The 23,068-nt window shown below is 41.2% G+C and overlaps 2 protein-coding genes across 5 annotated transcripts; one reads left to right on the top strand and one right to left on the bottom strand.

The window, feature by feature from the left end:
• The first annotated feature begins 2 nt into the window (after positions 1 to 2).
• psma5 (proteasome 20S subunit alpha 5) lies at positions 3 to 21,662 on the top strand. 4 transcript variants are annotated; one of them, XM_064305521.1, is made up of 11 exons: positions 3 to 138; positions 12,845 to 12,929; positions 13,497 to 13,538; positions 13,988 to 14,054; positions 14,486 to 14,612; positions 15,290 to 15,357; positions 16,551 to 16,658; positions 16,931 to 16,989; positions 18,223 to 18,325; positions 20,334 to 20,420; positions 20,868 to 21,662. In XM_064305521.1, exons 3-11 carry the CDS (start codon positions 13,510 to 13,512, stop codon positions 20,943 to 20,945), a joined length of 726 nt encoding a protein of 241 aa, XP_064161591.1. In that variant the 5' UTR covers positions 3 to 138; positions 12,845 to 12,929; positions 13,497 to 13,509; the 3' UTR covers positions 20,946 to 21,662. The 4 variants fall into 4 exon arrangements, with proteins under 4 accessions (XP_064161591.1, XP_064161594.1, XP_064161592.1 ...); XM_064305524.1 differs by having other exon boundaries at positions 12,845 to 13,040; XM_064305522.1 differs by lacking the exon at positions 3 to 138 and adding an exon at positions 11,917 to 11,935.
• On the bottom strand, positions 1,826 to 11,769 carry sypl2a (synaptophysin-like 2a). The gene is made up of 6 exons (XM_064305525.1): positions 11,418 to 11,769; positions 11,200 to 11,274; positions 6,212 to 6,327; positions 5,744 to 5,945; positions 4,643 to 4,837; positions 1,826 to 3,849 (listed from the first exon to the last, which is right to left on the bottom strand). Exons 1-6 carry the CDS (start codon positions 11,433 to 11,435, stop codon positions 3,730 to 3,732), a joined length of 726 nt encoding a protein of 241 aa, XP_064161595.1. The 5' UTR covers positions 11,436 to 11,769; the 3' UTR covers positions 1,826 to 3,729.
• Positions 21,663 to 23,068: the final 1,406 nt, after the last annotated feature.

The following is a 23,068-nucleotide window of genomic DNA, read 5'->3' as shown; positions in this document are numbered from 1 at the left end:
ACGTCATCTGTCGCGTTCCCGCCAGTGAAGAATTACCTGCGTGCGCAGGCACAACGTGGAGATGGGTGTGAGTCTTTGATGGTGGAAGCACGAAGTTATCGAGCAAGAGTCCACATATGGAAGCCACACATTGGTAAGGTAGAAAAGTATTGTTCTTACTGTTTCATGCATTGTCCTTCCCACTGTAATGAACTAGCAAGACCTTGTTAATAATACCTCATATTAACAATTTACTGTGTAACAAAAATGGCCACACTATTGAACCTTTCTTTGAGTTGGCTGCTGGTTGAATGTAGACGGCCCACTCCTCTTGTAGGGATGTTTGAGTCACATCCTGCATGTGCTGGACATAACTCAGCTGCATAATTTATGTTTCCCCAATCTCTAAACCAGGGATACTTAAATTTGGCCCACAAGGCCAGGAGTACTGCTAGTCTTCTTTTCTATGTGATTCTACCTTGAGACTGTTGAATAAATTGGTCGACAGTTGATTACTCTTGCCTGGTAGAAAGGGACAAAACCTACAAACCAACAAAAGTGATTTAATGGTCTATTATTGAATGGTCAGCAGCACTATCATTCAATAAATAGATATAATTAGTGAAATGAATGAATATTTAAGTGGAATAATGAAATGGGGGCAGCCTTGGTGGTGCATTGAGTACCACTGTTGCCTCGCAGCAAGAAGGTACCAAGTCTAAATCCAACGGAGGGCCTTTCTGCGTGGAGTTTGCATGTTCTCCTCATGTCTGTGTGGGCCTCCGCCGGGTACTCCAGTTTCCTCTCATAGTCTAAGAATGCAGGCCAACTGGTGACTCAAAATTTGCCTGTAGGTATGCATGGGTGCATGAATGCTGTGTGGGCCCCGCAATTTGAAACCTGTGTATATGGTGTATACCTGCCTCTATTCCACTGCATGATGGGATAGGCTCCCCCCACAATCCTGGTCAAGAATAACGGGTTATAAAACGGTAGATCTCGCATAACATTCCATGTAAAGCCTTAGCAAGGGGGGAATGCAGACAGTTTGAACACTAAATACAATCTCGATTAAACGCACTACCATGCTTTGCACTTACCGTTGGATAAACGTCCAGATAGTATGGACCCGTCACTGTTGTTATTTATATATACATCACAAACCTGAACCACGACATTTCTGAAAGACATTTGTGCTACTAGGGGGCTTATTGCAGTCATTCTGGTAATAAGAACCGAGGGAAAGCTAATTGAGATGATGATGTGAACTGAATCTTGGGAAAACTTAAGAGGTTCATGCAACATGAGCACACCCACGATGCCATTGCCTCAAATTATTCAAAAGCTACTTCTATCAGAAAATGCTGCTTCTGGTCAGTGTAGTTTGTACATAAGACCGTGTGTTAATAGATCCATGGTCTAGTCTATTGTGATGGGGGAAGGTGTGGTGCCAGTGGAGCTTGGACACAACAGACAAGAACAATTTACCCAACAGGCCCTCCATTATAAATGTTTTCTTCAGCGGGCCAGAGGTGCGGGAGTGACAGTAACGCTATGCTGAGGCTAAGATAGGGATTGCCAAGTTTGCCCGGGTTCTATAATAACCCACAACCAAGCAGCTGTCCTGTAATATTTTACAGCTGTTCTGTAATAATTTTATTTATTTATTTTTTGCTCATGATGGTGGAGAGTGCAAATAACTGTCGCAATCCAAACAGCCCCGTCCGATTCAGAGGAAGATCCTTAAAATAGAACTTGATTATTAAATCCATTGCTTGATTGCGTTAACAATTGATGGGGAAAAAAAGTTGAAATTAACCTGCTGTAAAATGAAAACATACTCAAATGGCGTGAACTGCATCTCCTGCCTTCCTTTTATTAAGTGCAATACAGGTAGCAGAATGATACAGTCAGTGACTTCACTAGCACAGTGCTCACTATAAACAGTCAAGCAATACATTGACATGTGTGAGACAAAATGTTACTTATAACAAGTGCAAAGCCAAAAATAAAACATTTCAATCAACTAGGTATCTTCACCTATAGGCCTATGACACAATATAAAATACAACAGATTTAGCCAGATATGAACAATACACTTTATGATCAATTAATTGTATGTGAAGTCAGCCAAATGGCACTTGCTTGCAGTGTAAGGTAAATAAAAAAAGTTCCCTGGGTTCTTTTTTAAAAATCTTTTAAAATTTTTTCAAGACTACTTAAAATTGTTCATAAGTTCCGAAATAAATCCATATTAAGACAACTTTAAGGCATACAAGGTACTAAAAGCTTTGCAAGATGCAACATTTACTGTAGAAAAAAGGAAAACATTTTCACCAGTTATTTCTTACATTCAAAAAATACAGCAGGATACCAGACCAACATCTTTCACCACAACGCACATTGTCTTTAACTTTGAATCTCTAAATAAGTTATTACAAAATTGTTCCGTTATTTCTTCAGTGCGACACTTATGTAATCTTTTTCATGTGCCAGTCTGTGTTGTGTAAATAGTGGCAAATAATTAACAAATGCTTAATTGGAATTAAAGTGAAGAACTTAAAAATTAAGAATTAGATTTTTATTTATTGATAAAGACAAATTAAGAACTCTCTTCTTCTCCCCCCTACAAGTGTGCACTGACGTAAAATTTAGCATTTTGGCACCAGCAGCCAGTTCCACACATTGAGTTTGCCCTTTGCCATTTTTTATTTCCTTATCTCTGGATAACATTAAATCAGCTGGTCTCCAGCCACTTCCTCACAAACATCACGCACTGGAGCGTGATCCGAAACAAGCACAGGAACAGAGCAGTGGAGAATCAAGGACAATTCTTTATGAAAAACAAACTGTATCCAGTTGTGAAATTTAGATTCCTCACTGACCAGATAAATTACCAGTGTAAAACATCTATATAAATAATGTTTCCCCAACAGATGTATTTTTCCCGCTGTTTTTTGTTTTCCCAAACAGTACAAAAGAGAAGGGAATTTAGTGTTGAGATACAAGCAGGCAATTTGTATTTCATCTGTACAAACCAAAAATAAAAACTAAAATTTGACTGGAATTCTTTTTCCAATTTGATGTGTGACAAACTAGAGCAGGAAATCAAAGACCAATGCTGATTCAAACATTTACATGACATCATTATTTGGTGATGACATTCTTTGATACAAACAGCTTTTATTTTAAATGCATTAAATTACTTCTCAAATTTACTTTCTCTTATAAAGTAAATAAAGAACGCCTTATCCATACTTCCAAAAAGTAAGCCTGTCTGCCAAGTACGGTGTTTAGATGCACTAAAATGATAATTTTTGGAGGAATATTTAATAGAAGACTGCACTGTAACTGAGAGGTTTACTTTTAATACACAGTTGCAAAGAAGAGCTTTGGTCTGAAAAGCATAAAATTAAACTTGATATTCTAGGAAAAAGACTAATCGGATCATGTGGGGTCTTACAATGGTGGCACCTTTTTGCCATTATTTTCAGCTGATGCCTTATTCAGTGTGCAGTCACTGTGCACCCCACCCCTCCCCTTCGGCCCCAGGTTTGCTCTAGCACTGTATCTTGAGCTGAAACTCAGCTAACTGCACTGCAGTTGTATAGAAAATATTTGTTAAAAACTGTGGTTCCTTGATGTGTTTCTACTGTAGCCCCTCTGTGTGTGTGTGTGTGTGTGTGTTTGTGTCTGTGTGTCTGTGTGTGCGTGAGAGATAGAGAGAAGGGTTTACAACATCTATAGTTACTACGGTCCTGTTTCCTCCCCCACACTGACAGGTGGGTTGTTTGGCTTGTGGAAAGGGGTCTCTTTGTAAATGAACCAGCAGTTACTACCCCACAAGATGAGGTTGAGAAATCCAGAAATCTGCAATGAAAAAAAGAAAGTTTAAATTGTTAGATGTTCATTAAAAAAAACATTAAAACATTCCATTCTCCTGCAACGACATAACAGTAATGATCCTTTCTCGGGTGAGGTTCCCTACCAAATCACATTTACATTTTTCATGACAAACTTTTTACGGCGTGTAGCACAGTGGGTAAGGAACTGGGCTTGTAACCGAAAGGTCGCAGGTTCGATTCCCGGGTAGGACACTGCCGTTGTACCCTTGAGCAAGGTACTTAACCGAAATTTCTTCAGTATATATCCAGCTGTATAAATGGATACAATGTAAAAATGCTATGTAAGTCGCCCTGGATAAGAGCCTCTGCTAAATGCCTGTAATGTAATTTAGTAAAGCTACATTATAGACATTTAGCAGATGCTCCTATTCCGAGCAACTTACAGAATTAAACTTTTTTTTTTATTGTACATTTTTGCATAAAATCCAGTTGTATAAATGGATATACAGTGTACTGAAACAACATTGACACTGCGCCCCAGAATACTGGCATGCTTTGATTGACACTTTGTGCAGACGTACACCGTTGGCGTACTTCGGAAGAACATAGGCTAGTTTCCGATGAAACTGTGCAAAACAAGGTGTATGGATGTACGCGAGTAACCGTGTCATTGCATTTGGAAAGCTGTTGCTGTTGAGTCTTTTTAATGTAAATTTTGGGCTTTCCAAAAGACATGGTCCGGTCTTTATACTCTTATGGCCTAAGGGGGGGGGGGGGAGCAGGAGACACAAAGAGTTTGGGTCGTGCGATGGACGTACCACAGAAGCATTGAGGCGGCCCATGGCGGGGAATGGTCCAGCGGTGCACGTGTGCACGGTGTCTTTCGTGCAGTGGTCAACGGTCTTCACAAGGTTGTCAGGGTTGGTCATCCACTTGACGTCCGTCAGACCCTTGCCCCAGGCGGAAGAGGACACCAGCCACATGAAGGCGAACAGCGCGGTTAGAGCCAGGTCCTGCGGGACAGGGGAAGGGTGTCACACGGGACGTCCCAGACACCTTCATCTCCGGGTGTACAACTGCGATTTCACTTCTGCTCCTTGTGGTTTTTCTTGGAGAAGCGTTTCAACATCCACTTCTTTAATATTATTCTTATTAGGCCAAGAAAGCCTGAATGTTTTTAATTTTTTTCCTTCGTTGTTGTGCGTACACCCAGACTCCTTGGCATCTCAAGGAGATAATGAAAAGACCTGATTATTGGGTCAATGTGCACTCTGGCCTGAACTTTATACATAGCAAGGTAGAAATTTGCTGGAGTACTGGAGTGGACTTTGAGCGCCACCCTGAGGCACAGAAGTATTATTGCACTGTAAATTTTACATTTGTTTCAATGGAAAACAGGAGATTGGGAGAAAGTACTGTTCTTTTCCGTCAATAAGTGAGCTCTCAACAGCTTAAAAAAAATACAATGTCAGATTTCTACCCATGAGGGGTACTGACATTTTCATTCATTACAAGTGCATCTGTGAATGAGTGCTCACATGAACAAGTAGCTTGCTACACTGGTTTGGATTAGTCAGATATACAATCCTGATCTGCGTAATTTTTTTGTGTAAAATCACATAATTATAGGAAGTGGTGGGTATAACTAGAGGCGCTTTCAGAAGGAGGATCAGCGAACATTGCAAGTACTGCAGACCAGGGGTGTCCAATCTTCATCCCAAAAGGGCTGCCGTGGGTGCAGGCTTTTTTGTTTTAGCCCACCACTACACCTGATTTAACTAATTAATCTTAAACTTAAAGAAGTGAAGACCTTGATGAGTAGAATCAGTTGTCTTCGTGCTAGGCTAAAACAAAAACCTGCACCCACATTGACTCTTTTCGGGTAAGACTGGGACACCCCCCCCCTCCTGTTGACTCACGATCATAGGACCCCGTGAGGTCTCCCGGTACACGTGCTGGTAGCCGAGGTAGAGCACCAGGGTGGCGGTACAGTAGAGGAACCCAAAAACCCCGATGCAGACAAAGAACTCTGCCGAGGAGGAGTAGTCATTCTGGAGGAACAGCTTCGCCGGATTTTCGGGGTCGCTGCAGTTTGGGAAGTTGTACCCGTAGCTTGGAAGCCTGAAGGAGTGAGCGCAACATCAGATCCCACTGTTTAAATGCAAGTTATAAAAATATAACGAGACACTTAAAACACATAGCCTTATGTCTGGATATCATTATCATACGCAGTTAAATGTTTTAAAACAGCATTCAGTTATCACAAAAAAAAAACATCTCCACACATTTAAAAAAAATGCATTTCTGTTTTCCGGAGGGGTAACTGTTGCCTACATTTTCATAATAAATGTAGAACAAAGCATTATATTGTATAAAACACAATCTACCTGAAAGGGTAGGCAAATTTAGCCTCGACAGAGACATGCTTGTCCAGACAATTCACAGTAAAGCTGGTAGTCCCAGTGTATCCCCCAGTGGTAGCAAATGCAAATATACTGAAGACCTGAAGACAGACGGACATAGCCATGAATAAAAATGATACCAGATATTGCATAACACGCAAATAGCAAGTCTGTGTAAAAAGAACATCTTTAGGTTGGACAGAAACAAAATTTTGATGAGAATCAGTACATTTCTGTAATCACAGTAAATGATTTCCCTTCGTATAAGCAATGCCCTTCTAAACTTAAAATATTACAGGTATTCCATCCACTGACAGCCTCCTTTCAAATTCCTGTCTTGAACTATCATTGCTGGTTGTTTCCCAGCTGAAGAGTAGGTTTAAAAAAAAAATGTTTTTTCAAAACTCTACATCAGTGTTCTAGCATTCCATCGCTAACAATCACCAGTAAGTGATTGTTACATCGGCATTAGAATGTTCAGTTAAGAACATTCTAATCACATATTTGTGATCTTACACCATAAAGGGTTAAGCCACCAACACAAACACAAGATGAAGAGAAGGAAAGTGGTCAAAGGGCCAAGAAGAAAATAATGAAGATTAATGAAATATATAACAGTTGGTACAACAATGGTACAACAATTGGTACAACAATGACCTGAAGACACCTCTCGCTCCGCTCCACCCCCCCCCCCCCCCACCACCACCACCACCTGCACCTCCACTCCCAACGATTTCCTGTAGAGTTGGTTTTGTAAACACGTCACCAGTAAACATACCTGCAGTGAAGGTCAATTTTAAATTTTGTAAAAATGAAATTGGAAGTGTGAACTCTAGTAGCAAAATGGGCACTCGCACTGAAAACTAGGACCTTTGCAGTTGTGTATTTTTTTTTTCCCCCTCTCTCCGATGTTCACCTGCAAGGATAGAGGGGAAGGCCGCAAAGTCCCCGGCCCTCTGTGTGCATCCCGTCTGGGCTTCCCCTCTTCACGAAAATACCCAAACCGCTCGGCTTTCCCCCCGCAGCTCCTGCCTCGCCCTCTTCCTCACAGGAAGCTCTCTCTATGGGACCACTGCACCGGGCTCTTTTAAGTGCACTTTTGTAGTCACTGATTAATGCTAACACTTGCTCCTATTTCACTGTGGTGCCTGGAAAGAACAAGCTAGTGTCGTGGCAACAATATGTGCTCTACACAGTTTTTGTTTCCCCTGTTACAGGTGTAATGTATGATCTTGTTTACTTTCATTCACTGTTTTCACCGTTATTTAAATTCCAAGCACCAAAATAAATAAATAAAAAATGTATTTTAGTGGTCTTGGCTAGCCATATTTGTATTTGAGTGTACATAGTCATTCTTATTTTTTCATGAAAGCATTTAGTTGACAAGAGTTATCAGTGAATTTGCTGTGATAACACCTACATTTTCCCCAAACCCTAAACAAGGTTTTGTCTTTTGTTTTTCAACTGAAGGCTTCACCATGAACAGTATCCTACCACTTTCTCTGAAAGTCCCTATCTCACCTCATTTGAATGTGTAAATGCAAAAATCAGTCTGCTAAATTATTTGTATCAAATGATGGCAAGTTACAACCAAAACCTCATGCATTCTTTACAGAGCATATACTAATGCCAGGCTATTACAAAGCAATACTACCACATTTCCTACTATTGTTAATCTAACACAGCTCTGTTTCTCCATGTTCATATAACAGTGGAAATAACTTTCAGTGCAGAGGGAGGAACAACCTGTAAAGTGTCAACCACAACCCCTATCAGGGTCTTGCATAGGTAACGTTGATAAACTCTTAACTTTTAATGCTTGGCTATAATGAACACCATTTACTTCCTGTCTTTGGGACCATGTTTCCTCACACCATAAATGCCCCAAACCCTCCACAGGCAATGGAAAAGGGCTAGGTCACCTAGTTACGTTTGTGGGTTTATTCAACTGACTGAGCTGTGCCTTGACTGTTGGCAGAATGCAAATTCAAGCACACATTGGCACGCATGTTAAATCTGTGAGGAGATATCCAGAGAGAGGAGAAAAGATCATTTTACACCACACAAGTCGGATGGAAAAAATGAATCACCTTTTTGGTGCCACAAGCCCAGCCTTGTAATAAAGGTGAAGCTATCTTAATGGACAGAGTTCAGTGTGATGTCATGCACTACAGTCAGTGGGTAATAAGCATGGAAGACCAATCATGTTGCACCACGTCAGACAGACTTGCCCCAGTTGAAAAAAGCCTGATTCTAACATTACAGTGCAGAACTAACATTTTTTTTTTTCAACTCCCCCCCCCCCCCCCCTCCTGAGTGGGGCAACACCCTCCCTGCAAATAAGCCATCTCAACTGTACATCCCTGGCTCATTCACCAACACTGAGCATTCTGCTTCTCATTGACTCCTTATAAAAATACACCTTCTCCAACTCGCCGTCACAGTGGGATGAAAATAGGAAGTGTGTGTGCGTGTGTGGAGCGAGAAATCAGCTGGTCTCATCTGGAGAATTCGGCACTACCATTTTTGCTGACAACAGGACTGTATGCCTCTACTCCACTAGCACATTAGCCCAAGTGCTCAGCGCCACTTCAGTTTGAATAGAAACTGAATTGAAACCCGCACCATGCTTGTACAGAGAGCCTGACGGTGTGTGTTACTGGTTTAAGGCATTATCATGGTTTCAGTCCATGAATCCATTTTGACCAATATTCTCTTGAGTCTTTTTCAGTCACAGCATATGTAACTGCTGAATATAGTTTTCCATTTCATTTTACAGTAATTATATTTTTTGTTTCACGCATTGCACATAAATTAATTAAAATGTCTTAGAAACAAAAGAAAATGTATTCATGATTGTTAGCCTTACGGGAAGTTTCTTAAATTCACTTTTTAAATTATTGTTCAGGTCTAAATTGACTTTTTTTTTTTTTAAGTCAAGTACATAGCCGCTGAATACTAATATATGAACAATATAACTATACAAAATCTTCTCTGAAAAGCAGCATATCCTCTGATACAAGCTAATGCATGCACCAGGTTCCAGCACCTTTCCTGGTAACTAGCCACACCCACTGAACAGAAAATAAGGGGGCATAGTGTAGCTCCGTATTAAACTCCGCCTGTAAGATAAGAATTGTAATTACCTGGATCTGTTTGACATCTACACCTTGTGTACACAGTCAACAGTCCTGCTGAAGCTAAATGTCTGGTGTTGACAATGGGAAACAATTCCCACCATAAGGCAAAAGAAACAGGGTCTTTAACACACGGTGCCTCCATTACATTGGGTAATTATGTGGGAACACTGAGCAAAGTCTGTTTTGGGTGGTTTTTATAGGTCACCCCCATCTCCTTGTGGTAAATTCTTACTGTGCATGTTTATAAAGCACACAATGTGCAGAATATCTGAGCTTGTGTGGTTTCAGTTTTGTTTTTCAACATTATCTTCTTTGAGGTATTTGAAAACTGCTTTACTTGTGATAACCACCCAAAACTGAAACTAATTTTATGATATCCCTATTTCAAGACACTTTTGTGTTTGATTTCAAAACTGTTTTACTGCAAAAACTTGCAGACTTTAGCAGGACACAGGTGATTCAACATCATTCTTGGGCTGTATGCCATATGTGACAGCCAGAATATTTTATGCAAATATTATGGAAATGGGATTAATTTTTAACCTGCTGTGAGAAAAGACGTGGAGTTTAACACAATAAAACTGTCCTGGTCGTTTAAGTGACGAAAGTCTGACACCCCAAGCCATTGTGCAAGAAGCCATCTAAGCAACCCACTGGTTGACTAATATTTGACTTCCTCTGGAATTTACAGTTGATAGTGGGATCCTATGTTCTACTCCGTTGGTGAGCAATTTAAACATAAAATAATAATAATAAATAAATAACTATATATGTGGCCGGGTGCGTTATAGAAAAATACACGGCAGGAAAAAGATCCTTTCAGTACGGTTTCAGTACCTTCATGGCTTGGAATACCTAAAGTTACGTTTAGCTGCTGTTATTCTTGATTTTAGAACAAAAGTCAGTTGTAAATTCAAGGCCAGGACGCCAATCCCTTTTATGAGCCTCGGCTTTGATTACCGGAAGCCGGAGACGTGAGTTTTACACTGGTCATGAAATTAATACGGAAGATGTATTTTTATTGAGTCCTACAATAAGAAATCATATAATGCAACACTTTCAGCCGCATATAAGTAAAGGCACCAGCAATATAATTTGATTAGACGTATCCATTACCGAATATGCAGAGATGTTAAGAACTTTGAATTTAACTAAATGCTCACTCTGCACAAATGTGACCAAAACAAAAGCGCAGCACATTTACAAGGGTAACAGAACTAGAACAATGAAACTACCCCCACAGCTAGCTGCACTGAAAACAGGTAAGTTTAACAGGAAGTCCTTATTTTAATGAGTAACTGACAAGCATGAACTTTTATGACTATGATCTCCTTTAAGAGTTCAAAGCATGTCAACGCTGTACCGCATTTACCTTAAAGCTACATTAAAGAGATGAAAGGTAGCCAGCTAACATTCGATAAACGTTTTAAACGCTATTTACAATAGTTGGCTAACTTAGTTCAAAACACGCAACTAGCAACCTACTATAATCCTGAGTGAAGTATAGCGGTAAATTTACTTAGCTAGCAACTTGGACAGAAACTAGCCAGCTAAATAGGGTGTGCCCAAGGGACCAGATAACATAGCTACCTAATAAAATGACATGCGAGCGTTGCAGGCTGGGTATAAATTCAGCTAGTTTTTAGAGAGATCTACAAACAACATGGAGTCAGGTTACACTAAATCTAGACTCCAACTGAGAAACTAGAAAAACACGCAATATTACAAGATGAGGGGCGTGCTGGTTACTTGCTTGGTAGCGTTCCCGTAATTCTGTGATCTTGAGCTCACAGTAATTTGCAGAGCAAAAGCCTTGAAATGACAGGTACTCACCCATTCTAAAACTCGTATAAATCCCAAAGGTTCTTTCAAAGGTCCCAGGTCAAGCCTGAATCCGGACATAATTTGCTGAAATGGACGACCGAGATTAGAACAGTTCACAAATCGTAAATTGACCTCGGGATACAAACAACATGTCGAACAAGCAGAAGGTGTGATAAGCTACAAATGGAATTTAGAAATTGTTAGAAGCAGGCAAGATTGCCACATACCTGAGGCATTCCGGCCATTGTGCTGCAGTCAAAGATTGACGTTTACCTATCTTCGCGAGGAAAACTTTCTCTTTTTGAATGTTAATCTGTTGAGGGAGAACTTAATATTTAAGCCCCAGTTCGGTTTGAAAATGTATCAGTCTTTGCAGAACTTCAGAGAACTTCTGTCAAGCCCTTTTTTTTTACCTGACTCTACACACGTGATTCACAACTTTCTCTTGCTGCAACTCTTAAAGAGACACGCAGTGTGTGCTGGCTCGACTGATCTCACTTAAGAACGATTGAAGGTCTTAGTTTACACGTTTTATACACCAGACATTTAAGTCAATGCATTGAATTTACATTGTTCTCTTTACTCTGTAAATCACCCTGGATAAGCGCATCTGATAAATTAATGTAATCTCTTCTTTTCGCTGTTCTGTCCACAAGATGAGCTGGGCAGCCATCGCCCTGAAGGACTGCGCAGCTAGTAAACGTAAACTTAGCGTGCCTGACCAAACCAGACAAGTCACTGGGTAGTGAGTATCCTGTTTACTGTTACTCTCCCAACCATATGGGGCTGCCAGTCTGGCGTGGTTCTGAGTCAGCTCCGAACCATTGATTTTATTGCACCAGGGACTAGTCCTTTTTAATTGAATATGCAATATAGCACCTCTCCTTTTTGAACCTTTCAAAGATGCAATTCCTTCTCCTGCTCTGAAATTACCTCTCTATTCAATATTGGATTGTGCTATCAATGTATTACTTTTGTCAAAACTGTTTATTCATTTCACCACACATTACAAAAAAATAACCACATGTATCCAAACAAAAACAAGACACCAAACTGGAAAAAGTAATTTATAATCAGATGGGCATTCATATGAGAAGACATTGCAAATAGATTTTCCATTAAAACTGAAATTGTAGGCTACACTCCAGTAATGGGTGGTGAAGTGTGTCAAGTATTCATTCTCCACAAAACATGTTGCAAAAACAAAGGTCTGTGAACCACCATACACAATTTTATGTTTTTACTGGATTTTTTTATTTTTGCTGGCCTATCCTGATTGCACCTCAGTGCTACATTCATATAAATATCAGAAAGAAATAACCCCCAAATGAATGTGTAATGTGTTCAGTTTGCAACAGACTTGGGAGTATTAGTTGAACAGATTCTTACATTATGTTTTTGTTAACCTTTGATTTACTTATAGTATTATATGGTAATATTTAGAACTGCCTGCATTATTTGTGATTCTGGATTTGCAGATACAGGTTTCAATAAAATACTGCATTATGTAATGGTCAAAAACACTACTGAAAAGGTATTTTCCCAGCAATAATAAATAATGGAAATAATAATAATTATTATTATTGTTGGAAAGAAAAGATAAATTAATTTTGTACCATCTCACATACGTAGACGGAACGTATATTTTTTCCAGGAACCTCCGGAAGAGAGTGAAATGTGCACTTCCTTCAGTCACCCGCTCTGTTAAAAACGAGCAAACTCATTCAGCAGTGCAGCCTGTAAGTAAATGTGCTATGCTTGTAGATATCTAGCTATATATGGAGTGATTACGTTATTTTCATATAGATGAAATAGCCATCACCTGAATAACTACATGGTGTATCATAAAAGTATATTTTCCTTGTTTCACTTACTGGCGTGCTAACTCAATTCGTGCCTGTTCAGTTTCTTTGATTATGTGCTTCTGAATTGCTAGCGTGCTTATATTAACTGGGTATTTTACAAATGTGGTCTCATTATTTTATTTTCATTATAAGCATGTAGAGCTAACGTTACTGTATTTTCGATTTGGACAGAAATTGAAGTGTAGTGTGCTAACTTACGGCACCGGCCTAAGCTACGAACATGTCTTCGTCCTGATTTCTAAATGATTATAAGATCAGCCAATGAAAGGATCATCTTGGAGATATCGCCGCCCCCTTTGCTCAGATTAACCAATAGGGTATATGGGTAGGCAGCAGTGGGATAGCGTTGCTTGCTTAGTTTGTTCATTAAAGTACTATACTTTAGTTGTTTTAGATACGAAGTGGAACGCTGTCTTTATTATTATTTTGTTTTCTCCATAGACAATTCGACAAAATGTTTTTGACAAGATCGGAGTATGACAGGTGAGAAAAATTTAAACAGAAGCTGTCTTTGCTTTGTCATGACAGACGCGACCAAAGGTAGGCCTTTAGCTAGCTAGCAGTTGGTTTAACGTTAGCAAGAAAAAGCCAGTCAGGAGGCTAGGTTAGCTAGCTACATAACGTTGGTCCCAGGTTTCTAGGGACGGCATATCTCTAGGCGGTTTATAGATGTGTGTGTTTTGTTTAATATGATTAAAATGTTTACATAATTAAGGTTTATTATTACGAAGATGCATGGTGAGATAGCTTACAAGCAGTAAATACTAGCAGGCTAGTTTCACTTTCAATATTGCAGCCTGTACGTTAGCTACCCAAGTTACGGTGACCAGATTACATGTCCATATAGTCTTAGGCTAGTTCTACGATATTGTGAAAACTGTATTGTTTTGCGTTGATAATGAACTTACTATATTTAATTATGTGGTTTACAGAGGCGTGAATACGTTTTCTCCGGAGGGAAGGCTTTTTCAAGTGGAATATGCCATAGAGGCTATCAAGGTAGGTCCTTGAATACCTGCTACAGCTTCCTAGCTACGTTGATGCGACAGTAGTTTATACTCATTAAAACCGTTACCAGGATAAAGTTAGTGAATTGGCCATAAGTCTACATATACTGAGTGTGGCAGAACTTCACTTTTGATAAGGTTCAGTGCCCAGTTAAACCCAATATTGCAAGATACTTAGTCTGCATTGCTGTGGTAAATATCCAGCATCATAGTCCATATACATGAAGATGCATATCAGTTATATTGATTTATATAAGATGCCTCTCAGCAAAACAATGTTAGATAAACAGTGTGAGTTAACTAAACACATACACTCCCCAAACCATAAAATTTGTATGTCAATGTGATTAGTTATGGCTAACATGGGGAAATTGTGATTTTGAAGACTTTCTGGGTTGCTCAAGTTTCCTCTCATTCGTTCAGCTGGGATCCACAGCCATTGGGATCCAGACAGCTGAAGGGGTGTGTCTTGCTGTAGAGAAAAGGATAACTTCTCCCCTCATGGAGCCAAGCAGCATTGAGAAGATTGTTGAGATTGATACGCACATAGGTAATTATTAACTGAGCCGTTAACAAAGTTATGGTTGATAGAGCAGAAGTAAAGACTTAGGTGCTACATTTAGAAGGCTCAACTAATTCTTAGCTTAAAGTGTGTTGTTGTGCGGCTTCAGAGCGTGAGTGCTTCTGAGGCTGTTTGTAGAGTTTGGCAGGAAAAATGATACATTAAAAAGAAGTGATAAATTAGCTCCAGATGGCTAGGCTTAGGCTACTTTTTGAGCATGACATTTTCACTTAATTTACAGCATCAGCGTTGTATCAAAGGCATTGCCTCTGGCACATTTATGTTGCTGTATCATTTTGGGCCATCATATCGGTCGTAATTTTAGCCTTGGTCTGAGGTTTGTCTTCAGCTGTTTATGAGCCAATAGCAATATGACCCTAGTATAATCATGCATCCCTATAAACAGCAGTTGTTGCATCGGCAATTGAGTGCTACATAACGGCATAACTTTTAAAAAAGATATTGTGCAAGTGGAGAAACGTGCGAAGAATTCTTGAGGTGAATCTGAGTGAACAAACGCTTTTAATTATACCTGGATGAATTAGTTTGCACGGCTGAAGTGGTTTGCACAGTGTGAAGAACTGGTGAAAGAAACGCTCGGAAATGCATCGTTTCGTATGCTTCCTGCTAATGATTTCACTCTCTCTCTCTGGCTCTCCCCTCAGGCTGTGCCATGAGTGGCTTGATAGCTGATGCCAAAACGCTAATCGACAAAGCGCGTGTGGAGACGCAGGTGTGTGCTTTTCCAGCTTTACTGCAGTTTGCCCCCTCAGGGCCTTCTGCAGTCAGAAGCAGGATACACTGCTGCTGATATTATATGCAGCCTTCTCCCAAGTGGACTGTGAAGTTTATCTGTACGAAAATTGAGTATTTGCTTTAATGTGTGCAAGAAATGATTAATAAGCACAGATATTGATACGCCTCTAGGTTTCTGCTCAGCCTTTTGTGGGTAAGTCTGGGTCAATTCGACGCACTTTTGGACCGCATTGTCACAGGTTTGAATAAGATTTGGCATGTTTGTTTTGTTTTATAAGAAACCCCTGGAACCAATATTGCACTTTCCTTGGATCCTTTTTAGGGGAGATATGGCTAACCAAATTTGGGCAACTTGCTGCCACTCCATGACTTTGACTTGCCTTATCTACAGTAATGTAGTTCATAGAGATAAGATTCTTATATCATTTTTCCCAGCTCTGTCTTTTATCTTATGCACCATGTTGTAATCACTCATACCTCTGTTATCACGTTAAAGGTAACAGAGGTATGAGTGATTATAATCATGAACGTTGATCTGTGAAAAACCTATATTTCAAAATGGATCAAATTTTACCAAAAGTTGGGTTATCTCATCTCCAGAAATTTGGCCTTGGGTTTTTGGGGCATTACTGAGATATTGTTATATATCGTAAGTGGCGTCACATCAGATTCTTTACCATGTTGTTGAACATGATCAGTGCTAACTGACATAGTCAGGCGCAATCAAAATTTCAATGCGCTTTTCATTTCTGAGTTTCATTACCTTTTAATTTTGGGATGAACATAGTACATGTGTAGAGCTGGCTAAGACCTTTAAAATGATAGAACCATATTCCCATGACCTAGAGTAATGTGGATATGGCAAATCACAGTAATGGAGTTGCGCTAACTTCCCGAAACTTTGTTAGCACACATTTCTCCCTTAATGATTCGGGACAAGTGCAATTTCGGTTCCAGGGGGTTTTTTTTCTTCTTTTAAAATTTTTTTTTTTTTTTTTATAAGGCCAAATAAGCATGCTTAATCTCATTACAATCAATGGCGATGTGGTATAAAAGTGTGTCGAATTGACCTGGACTTACCCTTTAGTCTGTGTATCAATGCTTGGTCATATATCCAGCTCAAAGCGTGGTTTAACCTCTGGCCTGATACCTTTTCCCTGCTGCTCTCAGAACCACTGGTTCACCTACAACGAGACGATGACGGTGGAGAGCGTCACCCAGGCCGTGTCCAACCTGGCTCTGCAGTTCGGCGAGGAGGATGCTGACCCCGGTGCCATGGTAACACCCTGATCGATCATTGGCGCTTTCTGTCATTCCAAGACTGTGAAATCGGCCCGTTTGCCTCCTGAATGTGCTGCCACTGTTGACCGAAACTGTGCAGTATACAGTGTTTATAATATAGAAGTAGCTGCAGAGTTGGTAGGATATGTGTTTTTTAAAGTTTATTTTATTTTTAAAATCTCATCTATTCTCTTTCTTACTCTTCAAACGCCCCTGATGGAAGGCATCCTTCTTTGACCCACGGTGGTTTATTTTTGTTCTCTCTCCAGAGCCGACCCTTTGGTGTTGCGCTGCTTTTTGGAGGACTGGATGAGAAGGGGCCGCAACTGTGAGTTTGCTAACGGTCATCAGTTTACTGTCTGCTGCAGGTGCTTTGCAGTTTTTCAGTGTTACTGTTACCATTTCAATGCTGATTGTGGGGAGTGGGGAAGGATTCAATTCAACAGCATTCCTTCAGTGAGTGTCTTTTAGTTTGTAGTTATCTACTGCACTACTATGTACTGTGGGGTCAGTTACTAATTTAAGCAGTAACCATTATTCATAGCAATACATCTGTCTGCTATACTAGAATAGTTCAGCTTTTGTAATGTTGGCAATAAGCAAAATGGACAGTTTTTTCAGGATAGCTGTTCATGGCAGCCTATCTAACTAGCTCTTGCTATTGAAAAGAATACTTTGAAATGAACTTTCATGCAATTTTCACTGAACAATATAGGGGAGGGAACGTAACCAGCAACTGTATTTTAATTATTAACCCCATGCGCAGAGCTCAGTTTGCCTGCGCATGCAAAACTGACACAAGGGGGAGACCTTGCACCACAAAGCAAACTCTGTATTAGTTTTTTTTATTTTTATTTTTTTATTGTTCTAACCGGCTTCATTGAGGAAGATGCATTACTGTTGGAATACAAGTATCTTGTACTACAGTCTTATTACACACTGGACCACAATAATTTGTGCAAGAACCTATCTGTGGATGTAATCAGTATTTTTACCCCCTTAGTCAGAAAGTGGTTACCATCTCAAAAACGTCTGATTTTACTTGCATGACAAACTGGCAAAGTTTTAAAAAATTCATAGAAAGGTAATGATACGGCTAAAAAGAAAGCACAATAAATTGCTCTAAGTTTCTAAATTACTTATTTTAAACCACAATAAATAGTTTTTTCTTTTACTGTACTCATATGTACACATGGGTATTTCTCTACCTGTGTGTACATGTCAATGTCTGTTAAGCACTTTGTGCTGACTCGGTCAGAAGAAGTGCTATATAAATTTGAATGACTTGACTTGACAAACTCACAAAGTTGGTGTTTACTTATCTTCACCTGATGATGACAGGCTTATGCGGTTGTGTGTCTGTGTCTGTGTGTGTGTGTGTGCGTGTGTGTGTGTACGTGCGTGTGTGTGTGTACGTGCGTGTGTGTGCGTATGTGCGCGTGTGTGTGTGTGTGTGTGTGTGTCTGTCTGTCTGTCTGTGTGTGTGTGCGTATGTGCGTGTGTGTGTGTGTGTGTGTACGTGCGTGTCTGTGTGCGTATGTGCGTGTGTGCACGCTTACAGGTACCACATGGACCCGTCGGGCACGTTTGTGCAGTGCGATGCCCGTGCCATTGGCTCAGCATCTGAAGGAGCCCAGAGCTCCCTCCAGGAGGTCTACCACAAGGTGAGGTCTCCATCTCAACCCTCTCCTCCTCTCCAGTGCCGTCTCATCTGCATTAATCACTCTCCCAGTTTTTTTAGTAGTAAGCCCTTACACGTCAGGGGTACTGCCTAATGGGACGTGTATCTGGCTGACAGAGTTACGATGATGGCTCTCGTGCCTTTAGAAGTTTCTGGAAAATAAAAGGAAGGCCGTTTGCGACCAGTTTGGCGGGAACAGACTGTACGGGCCAGCGTTGCCGAGGAACGCAAATGCAGACGCGCATCTCAGAACAATGGCATTGTGTTGTTTCGCTGTCCTGCTGTGGACAGGGTGGCTCTGCCACGGTCCCCTGGCAGAGCTCGGCCCTTTCACAGAACTGTCTCTCATTGTTTCCATCCAATCAAAAGGGCCACAACGGCCAGACTGGGAACAGCCAATGTCTTCGATGGAAATGTCCTGCACAGGGAAAAAAAAAAAGCTCTTATCGCTGGCAGTATAGCATAGTGGGTAAGGAACAGGGCTTGTAACCAAAAAGTCATAGGTTCCATTCCTGGGTAGGACACTGCTGTTGTACCCTTGAGCAAGGTACCTAACCTGCATTGCTTCAGTATATACCCAGCTGTATAAAATGCATACAATGTAAATGTAAAAAAAATAGTGTAAGTCTCTGGACAAGAGTGTCTGCTAAATGCCTGTAATGTAATGGGTCTTCGCTTTTTCAGTAGCAGATTTAGGGTGGGGGTGATTAGAAGGGCCAGAGGTGCGATCCCAGGGAAGTGCATACTGTGGGACCCTTTGTTTGGGCTGGGGTGGCCCTGAAAGGCCACTGGGGGGGGGGGGCTGGTGTAGGGCAGTCAGCGGGGACGAGGACCATGTGTCCACTGTGGGAATTAAGTTTGTGTTGGAGCATTCCCCCTGAATGCACGCGGTCAGTGCAAGGATAACAGGACCTTGTGTTGGAAACTTTTAGCAGGGTCAGAGAACTCGGCCTGATGAGAAGGCCTTTTGCAGGCTTGGCTGGTTTTTGCACACGTCCCATCCCCTTCCCAACTATTCTAACTACGGATGCCCCATAATATCTTAAAACCAATTTTATGCCATTGGCCAGTAAACCAAGGTGATGCCCATCGGTTATTGAAATTGGCCTTCAAAATTTCGTTGTCACGCACTCCTAATTTTAACAATAATAAGCATTTGGAATAACCCTTTTTTCCCCCCTTCTTTTTTCCTTCTTTTCCCCAAGCCTTGAGATCGTGCAGCTGTGTCACACTGATTTTATGACTCAGATCCATGTTGTGCTGCTCAAACATTAGCTTTTTTTTTGTCAGTACCTCTTCATTGATCTCTCAGGTTAAATGAGTACGGCTTAGTGGGAACAGGATGCCTTGTGGCCTGGCCTGCGGTGTGTACCCTAGCGGTAACATTGCAGGGGGGGGGGAGCTGGAAGTGAGCGAGCGGGGATGGTTGTACGGGACCTGGCCGCTGTCGCTTTAAGCGCGGCTTCGGTGGCGCTGGTTTAAATGGAAACGCAGGATCGCAGTTGTGTTTGTGGGCTTTGGGAAGCTTCCCGGTTTGCTACATCTGTGTTTGTGATCGTCGCTGTGGTACAGCTGCACCCCTCTCTCCAGGGTCTCTGCCACGGGTCGGGTCATTCCGGGGGAAGAATGTTATCCAGTTGAGTGATGGTAGCGGGCCCTTACTAAGCCAGTCTCGGGCCACGAATGAGGTCTTTAGGTTTGGGGTTTGGTGGGTTAAAATCGCGGGCGGGACAGGGTTGAAATGCATTTTGTCGCCGTCTCACTTCAGGGCCCGGTCACATGCAGAGTCTAATTGAGAGCGTCATTAGCGTAGCTTAGGACGTCCTGGATTGATTGCCGTATCTCGTTGGAGGAAAACGAAAGATGGACTCTGAATTTTTCTTTCTCTTTCTCCCTCTCATTTCAACAGGAAGGAAGGTAGTAACTTTGGAAGAATGTTTTAAGACCCATGAATATATGACCTAATTTCTCTTTCCGGTTCCCCTTTCCAGTCCATGACGTTAAAGGATGCCATCAAGTCCTCCCTCACCATCCTGAAGCAGGTTATGGAAGAGAAGCTGAATGCGACTAACATTGAGGTGATTGGCTGTCCTTTCTCAAAGGCCCTAAACCACAGATTATCTTAAAACTAATAATTTTTAAACAGCCCTTGATTATAAACGTCAGAGCTCCATCATCATGGACTGGTTGACAGGGAATATGGGCCATAGCTGCTGTTAATGAATGTTTATTTAGTGAAATTTTACAGTTTGTTCCTGTGCAGTTAAATCCCCTCCATGACGGGCGATAGTCACAACAGAGCTGCTCAAAAATAGAATTCTGTTCAGTTTTAGCCGTATTCAATGTGCAGAATTAGAGATTTTCAAAAAAAAATCCAGTTCAACTATAGACCAGCACAGCCCAGGCCTGTTTAAAAAGTGGTCAACAAACTTGTGGTGTTTTAACTGGCGAGTTGATGTTTGAAGGTCGCCATATCGATTTGAATAACTCAAGCTTTCTCCTCCGTTTTCTTCCCTGACCTCTAGCTGGCCACAATAGAACCGGGGAAGACATTTCACATGTACTCAAAGGAAGAGCTAGAAGAGGTCATTAAGGACATCTAAGGCCGAAGGGAGCTTCAGGCCACGCATTTCCTTGTGGCACTTTTGCAGAATATTTTGGTTTTGCTGTCCGCGCAGGAACTAGCTCTTAGTCATGTGTCTCTTTTTTTTTTTTCTTCCCCTTTCTTAACCGAAGATTTCTACAAGTCTGTAAATACTGCAGAACAGCAGCAGCAGAACTGGGAATTAAGTCCAATAAAATGGGGAGGGAGGGGGGGGCGGGGGTACTTTTTGTTACAGCTCAATGCAACAATAAATCTGTCAAATGTTTAACAAAAATAAAGCTGTGTGTATGCTGCAGTCTCCCATAATGTGGACGGTTCCTTTGGCAAAACTTTGAGATCCGGAACAGCCTATTTCTCAATCGATAAATGTTTAAACGCCATGAAGATATTTTTATTAACTGTGAGGCCTCTCAGGGTAACACCAAAAATATATATAATGGGGTTTAACATGGCCTGTATTGTGCTATATAGCACTGAGTTCTAATTAATAAGTTTAGAAATAATGTCTAATTATGTTCTTGTCATAGATATGTACGGCACTATGAAAATATGTTCGTGTTCCTGTAGCAGGTGCCTAAAAAGTAAGTGCTCAAGGAAGTGAAGAGAGAGAGTTTGCATTCAAAACACATTTTATTGTAGTGTTTTGATCCACGTGAATCTTCATCATGCCTTGGATAAAAATGTCACAATAAAAAGTGTGCAGTCTTCTATCATAGCATCTCACTCTGCTGAGAAAGTTATGTGTGTTTTTCATTAAGCTGCAAACTTAGTGAATTCTACAAAAAAAAGAAAAAACTTCTCTGGGCCCTTGATTGGGCGATTAGGTCTTGTTTGGCTGTTGGCTTTCCAATTGATCTCAAAGGTGTTGTATGGGATTGAGGTCAGAGCTCTGTGCAGACCATTTTCTATAAGGACCTTGCTGTGTGCCCAGGGGCATTGTCTAGCTGAAACAGGAAAGGAGTGTGGCACAGTGGGTAAGGAACTGCGCTTGTAACCGAAAGGTCGCAGGTTCGAATCCCGGGTAAGGACACTGCCGTTGTACCCTTGAGCAAGGTACTTAACCTGCATTGCTTCAGTATATATCCAGCTGTATAAATGATACATGTAAGTCTAAGTAAAAGTTGTGAAAGTCGCTCTGGATAAGAGCGTCTGCTAAATGCCTGTAATGTAATGTAATGTAATGAAAGGGCCTGCCCCAAACTGTTGGGGAAGCACAGAATCGTCTACAATATGATCGTATGCTGTAGAATTAAGGTTTGCCTTCAGGGGGCGTTGCTCAAACCATAAAAAACAAACTCAGACCAAAGGTTGGCCAGATACTATAGTGTACTTTATATCTAGTTTAATTGTGGAATATGGCATCTGTGGTGTGTGCAGTTACCCATCAGTCCCCACAGACCTATAGGATTTCAGTCTTCCTGTTGTACCCAGAATGCACCCCTGTCCAGTTGATTGGAGGGGATCTCCGTTTTGTTTTTGCACGATGCGAAATGAGCTCCCTGGGGTAGGTGTGAAGATTACATAAACTTTTTTGAGTGGAACCCTGAACCTGGAATTCCATCCTTTCTCTGTTCCCTGGTGGATCTCTTTCAGCCTTTCAGGTGAAATGCCTTCTGGGAGACTTTTTTCCATGCAGGTGGAACTTTGTCGCGGGGCATTTTATCCCAAACCTTGGTGTTTATTTTAGCAGCCTGGTTAAGCTTGATTTCATTTGCTAACAGTTCAATGCTACATGGCGGCATTCATAGCAGAGATTAAGGGGCCCCCCATACCAGCTGATAGAGATTTGCAATCCCAGACCCCCCCCCCCCCAGTCCGTGATTGTAAATCTTTCCCAGTCCTCAGTAGCTACCTTAACCCCCTCCACCCCAGTTCACATTCACAAATCCCCCTCCCTTTCCACGATATAGGAAATCTGGCCCCCTACCCCACCCCGGTTTGCAATCTGTAAAGAACAGAACTGCGACCACAAAGAGCTGTCTACTCAGCAAAATCAAGAAGTTTCAGCCTGGCTAGTCCACTCACCACATGTAAAATCAGCATGTCAGAACAGAAGCTGCTAAATAGCAATTCATATTCAACATATTCTTATTTGTAACAATAGGGTGTTATATCAGATGC

Source organism: Anguilla rostrata, chromosome 13, assembly GCF_018555375.3.
Source record: "Anguilla rostrata isolate EN2019 chromosome 13, ASM1855537v3, whole genome shotgun sequence".
Classification (NCBI taxonomy): domain Eukaryota; kingdom Metazoa; phylum Chordata; class Actinopteri; order Anguilliformes; family Anguillidae; genus Anguilla; species Anguilla rostrata.
The sequence above is the reverse complement of the archived record's forward strand: the minus strand, read 5'-3'. Positions and strand labels throughout refer to the sequence as shown.

Coding starts and splice junctions, on each gene's coding strand:
- psma5 (XM_064305521.1), top strand. CDS start 13,510: ATGTTTTTGACAAGATCGGAGTATGACAG. Junction 15,358..16,550: donor AAGCGCGTGTGGAGACGCAG/GTGTGTGCTTTT, acceptor TGCTGCTCTCAG/AACCACTGGTTCACCTACAA. Junction 16,659..16,930: donor ATGCTGACCCCGGTGCCATG/GTAACACCCTGA, acceptor TTCTCTCTCCAG/AGCCGACCCTTTGGTGTTGC.
- sypl2a (XM_064305525.1), bottom strand. Junction 6,328..11,199: donor TTATACGAGTTTTAGAATGG/GTGAGTACCTGT, acceptor GTCTGTCTTCAG/GTCTTCAGTATATTTGCATT. Junction 5,946..6,211: donor AAATTTGCCTACCCTTTCAG/GTAGATTGTGTT, acceptor TCACTCCTTCAG/GCTTCCAAGCTACGGGTACA.